The sequence below is a fragment of the Sinocyclocheilus anshuiensis genome, unplaced genomic scaffold (genome assembly GCF_001515605.1).
Source record: "Sinocyclocheilus anshuiensis isolate Anshui unplaced genomic scaffold, SAMN03320099.WGS_v1.1 scaffold284, whole genome shotgun sequence".
Taxonomy (NCBI): domain Eukaryota; kingdom Metazoa; phylum Chordata; class Actinopteri; order Cypriniformes; family Cyprinidae; genus Sinocyclocheilus; species Sinocyclocheilus anshuiensis.
The window spans coordinates 1,982,480-1,992,633 of record NW_015554266.1 but is presented as its reverse complement, the minus strand read 5'-3'; the positions used below and the strand labels follow the sequence as shown (position 1 = coordinate 1,992,633).

At 37.2% G+C, this 10,154-nt stretch overlaps 1 protein-coding gene across 1 annotated transcript in view; it reads left to right on the top strand.

Annotated features, from left to right (window-relative positions):
* The window catches only part of LOC107671282 (kalirin-like), a 188,577-nt gene that overhangs the window by 80,991 nt on the left and 97,432 nt on the right, over nucleotides 1-10,154 (top strand). The window contains exons 2-3 of the mRNA XM_016464176.1: nucleotides 7,422-7,496; nucleotides 8,682-8,796. Coding sequence (XP_016319662.1) covers nucleotides 7,422-7,496; nucleotides 8,682-8,796 — 190 coding nt within the window. The remainder of the gene's footprint in view (nucleotides 1-7,421; nucleotides 7,497-8,681; nucleotides 8,797-10,154) is intronic.

The following is a 10,154-nucleotide window of genomic DNA, read 5'->3' as shown; positions in this document are numbered from 1 at the left end:
ACACATACTGTATATATATATATATATATATATATATATAAACAAAAGTGCCTGTTCTCTTTCTTTCTTGCTGTTTGATTGGGAAAAGTTTAAATGACGTTGAGGGATCTTGTCCTTTTTATGTTTCTGACTAAAAACTATTCATACTTTGAACTATTATTGTTACAGTATTTATTTAAAAAACGTAGAGTGCGTTAAAATAATTATCACAACACTGGTAAAACAGACTTATACTGATTTTCTCATCCTCCGAATTATACTTATCAATCTTGTTTTTATTATCATTATCATTCAAAAAATGAATAAATTCAGAACAGGATTAGAATAGAATTCTATTTTAAATAAGACAAATATGTTTTTTCTACAACAACAACAGTAGTAGTGTTTACAACAGCAAAACCACCATACCCTGTAAACTCAATAATAATAATAATAATAATAATAATAATAATATAATTCAGTTTCTAATTCCAGAGTAATTAAAAGGTGCAAAGAAAAAAAATCTTTAACTTTTAAACTTAAAATGGTCTTTTCTGTTCTGTGTTTCTATTTCAAAACTGTGTCATGGCATTTGGTGCTGCTATCAATACAGAAGCATCCGTTTCGCTACACGACTCAGCAAGGAGCACAGTCCTATTAAAAGCTGTGTTCAATGTGCCCCTTTTATACTTTGAGCACCTGCCCCTCCAAAGGTCTCTGCACGGCCCTGACGCCCACTCACGGGAAAGCTGCCGCCTCTCTCGACTGTCAAATACCTCTACAACCTGAATGGATGACCAAGCTGTTTTGTGTATTATCGCAACCAGGTAACATGCATTTACGTGACGAAGGCATAGCTAGCTAGCAAACTGTAATGACAGTAGCTCGTGATTGAGTGGGCGAACCACTGATGCTAATGCGCTCTAGTTATTATAGTGTTAGGGGTGGGGCCGTGCTCAGTGGCTCCAGTGCGTCATCGAGACATGATTTCAGGCCCGGCCAAAAAATCCTGAACACAAAAATGGTAAAACTACTTTACATAGTTCAGTCTTTGTAACATGTTTTCAGCAATACATTTCTAACATTTATAATGTGTTTAGAAACAATTATCGGAATTGTCTTTGCACAGACTTTAATAAACACTGAAAGTTGTGAATAAATTATGTATTACAGTGAATCGACAGGATTTTACCCTCTTCGATTAATGCGTTTATAATCACTCACTTATAAGCATTGTCAAGCATTATTCTGGCTTGTTTAGGTCCAGCTCATCGGTCACCGTTCGAGTGATTTGGATGTGAGAGAAAACACTCAGACAACCTCCAGTTTTAACAGAATGTGCTCCTCGCTACAGTCAGTTTCGTGCTCAGTTCTTATGAGATTCGTGGTGTCATAAGTGCCGAGAACACAAGCAAGTTTGTTTCAGGCTCCGCTTTTTCAGTTTCAGTTCTTCCCGTTCATCACATCACAGTCCGGTGTCCAGATATACAAGAACACGCTCCTCATTGCAGTCACTTTCAAAGTTCCCTATCCTCTCTGCTTCAATTAGTTTTCTTCTTTTTTCCACATATATTCCTGTCATGAGCGCCGCAAACACGGATAGCCGAAAGCTTACTCGTACTCAAACTCCTGTGAAACGTTCAGCGTCATTGGCTTCAAATGGACAGCCTACAATGCATTGCGCACTACAGTACGAAACCGTATACATAAATATAGTAGTGTAGAAAATGGGCTGTAAATTAGCAGCAGTTGCTTACTGTGAAAATTATTGCCCAGAATGCATTGTTTTATACAGTACATTGTTTTAATGAAAACATTTAATGAAAATGCAGTTTTTTATCTATGTTTAAGATTTGATGTACACTACAAATGCACATTCAGTACAATTAAGCACACTTCTTTTTCACAGTGGAAAACAAGAATGATTTGTTTTGTCAAGTGAAATGTTTGGGACCTCAGAAATATTGTCATGTCACTGGCCCTTTTCTTTACTCACAGGAATGATCTTACAGACCCTGTCTGTTTGTAATGTCATAAAGATTTATGCCATGAGACATCTTGATCCATAATCGCTTCCATTACAGAACATTAGCAAACATGTGCTTCATTGACCTAATAAATGTGCACTGAGCCATGCAGGCATAATTCAGACATCAAGTACAGTACAGGGACCCCGTGTGTCCCCAACAGCTTGATTTACTGAGTCGATATGGAGAATTGTGTTTTATTAAATCCACTCTCTGGATTCTGTGTTATGGATTACCTGAACCTCCGTTTTGCTTTTCTCCCCGGGGGAGAGATACAAAGCATCCGGTCAGCATATGGCCACTGTACCTACATTACTATGAGCTGTATGCTAAGATTGCTCTGAAGATATCAGTGTTTAAATGTGTGTGTGTTGTAATGCTGGTCTGTTTTGTAATGAATGTTTCAGCTGTACTAGAGTCATGCTGGAGAAAGCAGGCCAAAGCTTCTTTTGGTGGGATGGGCTTGACCTGGTTTCCTTGTGGATGTGTTGCTGGGGGTTACGGTGTCCTTGACAACAGGAGGCGGGGGTTCAGGCAGACTTCTGTGTTGCTACTGTTTTATGTGAGTGCTTATGAGAAGTTTGCTGTCATTTCTTGGCTTATTATCTCATAGTAACAAATAACTAGATTCCAGTGAGGACAAGTCTCAAGTTGGTTTGGTCATTGCACACTAGATCTACTTGCACTGCTGTTGAGTATTTTTTGGAGTAATAATGCATACACGCTGCTGATGCACAAATATACACAGACAAGGTCCAAAGCTGTAAAAAAAAAGAAGAAAAAAAAAAAAACACAGCCACCCAACATCCCATACCTTCCCAATACAGTGTACCTGACAAAAGTTGTATACTGTATAAAACAATGATTATTGGAGTACATTTTACATGAAAATACTAGTGTATTTCAGTCTGTCTGCTTCAAAATTTGAATTAAATGCCATTTCTTTGTAATTAATTGTAAAATTTAATAGCAAATGCGGAGTAAAAATTGTTTATTCTCCATATTCTTTTTCAGTGTCATTAAAACCCTTCAGAGCAGCAGTCTTTTCATAATGTTGAGCATACAATCCTCTGCAAATTGTAGTTTATTTTGTGACAGAGAGCTCATTCGATTGTGCTGCCTTCAGTTCTGTAGACGACCCTGAAGAAATGCTCTTTCCTCCTGATACATGCTCAATGTGTTGAAAACACTGATGTCAGTGAATGCTTGATGCAGCCCGCTAACATTCATTCAGCACTTACCAGCTGTCTCTTAACAAAGGATAAAACTATGCTGTCTGTTAAATAGCTGAAAATTAGGCCCTATTCAAGACACAAAGCCAGATGATGTCACATTCACTTGATTCACTTTTTATATAATGAAATCTTAAAAACTTCTACAGGGTCTGAGCTATTGCACACAGTAGGGTCTTGCATTAGTGTACTAGAGACTAAAGTGAAAAGGGAATGAAGAAGCTTTGATTGCCATCGATGTCAGGAAGAACTGCATAAAAGACAAATCAACTCTTTTACTTGTCAGATATTTGCTGAATTGTTTGCTTAGTTGTCGAGTAAATTGATTGGTATGTGTGATGCATTGAAACACTTATTCACGGCTCCTTGGCAAAGATGTGATGCTTGACGTAGTGCTGAACTGGCTTGTGTCATATTGTGGTGGTGGTCACAGTGCTGTCAGATTTGCAAACAAATTTTTGTATTTACGCCATTTTTTTTTTTTTACCCAGATTTGTTTGAAACGATTCATAAACTGTTTGTGAATTGCTTGAATGCAATGGAGAATGTGGTTTAGAGGTAAAACTGTGAAATGGGTTACAATGAGACATGGTCTTGAAAACATATGTAAAAAAAAAAACTAAAATACACTTAAAATGCCATGCAGGCACATGGGGGAAAATGATTCACTAAAATGAATCAGACCTCCCGATAAGAATTAAAGACTTTTAGTTAAGCTTTATTGACAGCATTTGTCACATAATGTCAATCACCACATAAAGGTTGAACATTTAGTATTTGAAAAGTATAGCCAAAGTTATATAAAAAAGTCATAATATTTCAATGCCAATGCTGTGATCATATTACAAAGTTCTGCTTACGCAGAGAAAAATCCAACCACAGGAATTATCAGTATCAGTATACTTGAAAGGTATCCCCACCTCAAAAGGACAATTTAGGCAAATTTAAAGCTCAAATAGCACATCTGTACTAATATAATTTATACAAAATACTAGCAGCATGTTTCTGCTTTTAAAATCCTCTTTTGCGCTGGGCCCATAGACTTCCATTGTAAGTGCATTACTGTAAAGATGCTAAAAATAAAGGTCAAGTCATAGTTATTTTTGTGATAATGGACATTTTACCACAAAAAACATGTTGTCGATCTTAACTTAAGAGCTTAAGTTATGTTGGACCTGTATGTACTGTATAGAGCAGAAGATGAATACAGTATAAGTGGCAAACTGACAGCTTCATTAACACCACAGAATGAGGTGAGAAGGTGAGAGGTTATTGATGCTCCTCGAAACATTCATACTACTGAGGTGCTGCGAAAATATCAATGTCTTGCTCTGAGAGAGCGAGAGGTACAGGGAAGTGCACTTCCCCTCTGCCCTTCATAAATTCTCCAGTCGCCTTCAAGGAGGACATTCAGATTGAGCACTAATGCAGGTGTTTGAGTGAGCTGAGCGCAGACAGACGAGCCGCTCTTTGATCTGATGCTGCCTCTCATATTAATGGGACTGGAGATAGAGTGGCCTGAGCTCTCTGTCTGAGCTTTAGTCTTTCTGTAATCCAATCCCTCATTTCTGCCCCATTACTGCTCCTCATCGCTCAGTCCATCCCTCACTCTGTGCCTCCTGTGTTTCTCCTCATTTTCTAATTTACTCTTTCATTCCACCTCTCAAATACCACTCACCCTCTTATTCGAGCCACAGAGAGTGCAGATTTCTTTCCTACTGACTCCCACCTGATTTAACAAGCATTTTCCGCAGTTAGGGGCCGTGTGCTAAAGTACAGTAGTGTTAAGGTATGCGGTAAAGTATGCAGCAAAGTAAACATTTCAAACTGTAACTGTCATGTGCATTTTAAATAAAAGAGGGTTATTTTGCAATTTCAATGCAGTTTTTTGTGGAAAATGCCTTCAATTTAGGTATCTGATTAAATAATGAGCCAAGAAAGAGATGTTAAAGAGCACATTAAGTAAGAATTGGAGTTTTGTGGCTTTTAGTCCATGTCTATTAGTGCTACTCTTAAAAGCTGAGAGAGAAGAAAAAAAAGCTTTTAGAAAACAGACACATACACAAGTTTATAGGCTTTTTCTTCCAGTAAAATGGATCAGAAATAGTGCCAACAGTATATTACATTGCTTCTTGCACATTTTGCAGCACTTTAAAAGTGAAATGTCCAGTGACATTTATCCGAAAGAGATCAATGCAACAGCATTTTATTATGTTCGTTGTTGATGTACGTATCACAGCAGTTATGAAATTAAATGTCACGTGAGTGGTGCTAAAAGGTGAATGCTCGATCAGGTTTGAAAAGAACATACTACCTAACCTAACCAAATATGAGACAAACTAGTGCTGGGCGATATGACCAAAAATTTATATCACGGTATTTTTCAAAATTATACCGGTTTCACGGTACAAAACGGTATTTTTTTTTTCATGCATGACCGGGTGTTAACCATATTTTCTACTGATTGAGAGAGGAAATACTGCAGTATATTGACTTAGAATTGTCACGGTTCATGGATCCGTGTGTTCAATTCTGCGTGTCTGTTTGTGTTACCTGTCTGATTGCTCGTCAGCGTTGCTCCGGCAACCAAGGGACTGACGAGCTAATCATTTCACGCTTAGTAACACATACAGCTGTTCCCTCACCACAGTGCAACAGTGAAAAGGGACCCCTTTCAAACAGTGTCGCGTTCCGAACGTTGTTTAAGTGACATACACTGGTATTGCAGTATTTTAAAAATTCATATCATAACAAAAATAAACACCGGTATTCGGTATGAACCGGTATATAGCCCAGCACTAAGACAAACATACATTTGCTGAAGCAACCATGCTATTTTAGATTCTACATGTCTTTAAACTCTTTTATTGTGAATCATACCCAAGTGCTCCACATTGTGCAGTGCTGTACCAGGTGAGCTACCGAGCAAGTTTACTATCTCAGAAAAGCCATATATCGAGCTGGATATGTTATGCAAATGTCAAAATGTATACGTTTTCAAATCATGAACTATGGTAAAAGTGTTCTGAGGTCATAACATGGTATTGTGCAAAGAACTGTGTGGAAATGAGTTTTTATCAATGAATAATCTGCCCCTGTAATCATATTTTTTGTGTGTTTTACTGCCACTAGTATTCATTTCAGCTTTGAATTTTTCTTCTTTATTCATTTCATTATGAAACCCCTTAGAAACCCCTAAGAGGGAAAAAAGACATGTTGTACATTTTATTATTGCTTTATATGAATTGAAACACGGCTATTGAACAGGTGTTTCACATCATAGCTGTTACTATATTTTGTATTTTTGCATGGCTGGAACACTATATTGACCAATCAACATCCAGGATCAGAGCTATACATAATAACTACAGTTTATGGTTGCTTCTCAATCGAAAGGCAGCCTACGTTTAAAGGGGAAGTCGTGGCCTAATGGTTAGAGAGTCGGACTTGTAACCCAAAGGTTGTGAGTTCGAGTCTCAGGTCTGGCAGGAATTGTAGGTCGGGGGAGTGAATGTACAGCGCTCTCTTCTACCTTCAGTACCACAACTGAGGTGCCCTTGAGCAAGTTGAGCACCCCAACTGCTCCCTGGGCGCCGCAGCATAAATGACTGCCCACTGCTCCGGGTGTGTGTGTGTTCACTGCTGTGTGTGTGCACTTTGGATGGGTTAAATGCAGAGCACTAATTCCTAGTATGAGTAACCATACTTGGCCACGTCACGTCACTGTCACGTTTTGCGTTCTTCATTGCATGCTTTGAAGGGTGCATCAAGCATATCCCTAGTGTTCTCCAATCACCCACAATCCTGTGCAAACATTCCAATTCACAAGAAAAAAAAAAATGTCAGCACTCAATTAGCATTGATCTCATCCAATTTCATTATGTAATGCAAGACAAAAAAAAAGGTTTTATTCTGTTTTATTCTAAATCACATCATTCTAAAACGTCCATGATGTAAACCACTGGGAGACCACCAAATTGGTTATCCTTCACTGTATTGCATTATTAGAAAGTCAATACATTTGAAGAGTTTTAATATAAATTATTTTTCCAAAATTAATTTTTAATAGTAGTTTTTGTGAAACCTTTATGTCGTAGCTATGTGGACTTTGTGTGTATTTCCTGTTTAAGATTGTGGAAATGTAATGAAAATAATCTCACTTTTCCTCCTCTTTCATTCACAGGGTCTTTCAGAAGTGAAGGAATTAAAGCGTCTGATGTTCTTCCTGTGCTGAGAGAAAAAATAGCGTTTGTATCAGGTGAGTGTGAGATGTGTTAGATGTTTTGAGCATGAGTGACAAAAAGTGTCTGATTTTCATTCTGTTGTTATTTACTCACTCACTCACACATTTTTGAAAATGATTGATGGTTGACACTGGGCCTTCCTCATTTGGCTCTGGTGTTGGTGGTACATCCAGCTACAGTACATCCAGATCTGTTCTTAACTGATACTGATCTGATGGGACTCTCCTGACTTCTATGAAATATCACAGACTTTAACCTGCGGCTGTTTCACATGCTTTGGTGTGTTAACAGCTGGCTGAATTTAGTGAGCTCGTTCAAGCATGCCATCCAGAAGTCAAAATATTAGATTTGAGGCACAGTGATTTGTGTGCTAGCTAATCTTGTAATATGTGAGATAAAGCAGCCATCAAATGCCTAATATAGACACTGTCTGTCCGTCTACAGTAGAATGTGAATGCTTCATACTTAATGATGTGAAACCGCCAAAATGAGTTTTATATGAGTTATATCTTACCTGTGTATGAATGAAATCAGTCTCAAAATCAAGGTGTTCAAGACACTTTATTTCTAAAGAAATCAGGGATGATTCTCTAGAGGTGTCAGTATTGATTTGTCAGCACAATCTCTAACTGTTTTTTGCCTTCGTCCTTCGTCTCTCATACACATTTTTATCATGGATCCTGTTCTCTAGCCCCCCTTTCCCCCACCATTTCCTATAGCTGCTCCAAATGATCTCATCTCCTCTCTCCATGCTTTTCCTCAAAACCCACTTGATTAGAGGTGTTATTCATTTCTGTAGCACACGCAGTAATGTATAAAAGTATAGTAAGCCTAAATATGAGCAATAGTAATAGGGATGCAATAGTAAAGCTTGCCATAGAAAACTCTTATTATGCTACCTTCTAAAACTTATTTAAGTTTGTCAGAGGAAGAGAACGAGAGAACGCAAACATGTTGAATTATCATTTTTCATCCCATCTCATCTCATCTCTGTAAATGTACATTTCTGATAACAAAAATAAGAAGAAACGAAAGTATTTAAATTAAAATATATGCAATGTGTCACTCAGTGACTTCTGGGAATCTCCTTATAACCATAAATAACACGGTGATTCATAGTTTTTACTTCCAGAACCCAGAATTCTGACTGTATATACAATGCAATGTTGAACTATTTATTTATTTATTTTTGTATGCAGGAGGTCGTGATAAGAGAGGTGGCCCCATCCTGACCTTTCCCGCCAGGAGTAACCATGATCGAATAAAACAAGATGACCTGAGAAGATTCGTGACGTACCTGTCCACGGTGCCCAGGTAACTTAATGTTAATGTGTGGATTAAACAAACTGCAGAGCATACATGAGCATTATGGATGTTAATGTGTCTTAATCCTGTATAAACAGGTATCTGCTCTGCCCTCCTGGGCTCAGTAATAGCATTACAAGAATCATACGGCATAGTATAATATTAGTCTGCATTATGTATCTTATTAAAGGATCGCAGAGTAATATATTCACAGCACAGGGATTTGAATAAACTCTGCCTTACTGTGGTTTTGTTCTCTAAGCTCCTCACAGAAAGAATTATTCAAGAACAAGCATTATATTCCCACAGTGAAAAGTTGTGTTGGAAAAATTGGAAACTGAATTGCATAACTCTAGTTCGACATGTCTCTGATTAGCTGTGTTGCAGGTTAAGTCTAAATCTAAAACTTCTTCTATAATTAATTATTATACATGCAGTTTTAATGAGCTCATATTATGTAGTGTACTTTTAAAAAATGAATGTGTACAGTATTTGCAGGTTCTTATATACGTTCATAATAAATTGCAGCCTGTAAATATATGGGCAACGTATTAATTTAAACCATAAAAATGTAAAGGTCTTGAAGTCATGGATTTCAAAGGCATTTATTTATTTATTTATTTATTTATTTATTTATTTATGTATGTATGTATGTATGTATGTATTTATGTATTTATTTGTTTGTTTGTTTGTTTGTTTGTTTGAAAATATATATTTATTTATTTATTTACTTTCAAATTAATGAAACAATATTTAGTTAGTTTGTTTGTTTGTTTAAAATTATACTTAGCAGTAGTCATTGGTTGGAACTTTTTTATTTGTTATGACAATCTTTTTAAAATGATAAACTGCAGCCTGTAAATAATTATTGACAACCTTAAATTCTTGAAAAGTCATCGATTTCAATGATAGTTTTTATATCTTTAAAATTATCATTCTCAAGTAATCACAAACCACTAGAAAAAAAAAAACATGAAAACATTCATTGATCTAAAGGTGTTTGACCCCTGAATAGACTGCGGGAGAAAATTTTGGATTTTGTCTTCCAGAGCCTTACTGCTGTGCTCTGTTAAGGGTTTAAGAGTTGTAAAAGTGTGTTAGTTGGATGTATACCTGTTAATGTTAATTGAAATATTCTCTTAGAGTATTTAGATAAACTGGATCCTTTGCATTAAATTGTCAGGACTGGTATTGTGCCAGTTTTGTTTTCATTCCTGTCCGTGTGTGTGTGTCTGTGTGTGTGTGCGTGTGTGTGCATGTGTGTGCGTGCGTGCGCGTGCGTGCGTGTGTGTGTGTGCGTGTGTGTGCGTGTGTGTGAGTGTGTGTGCGTGCGTGTGCGTGTGTGTGCGTGTGTGTGCGTGTGTGTG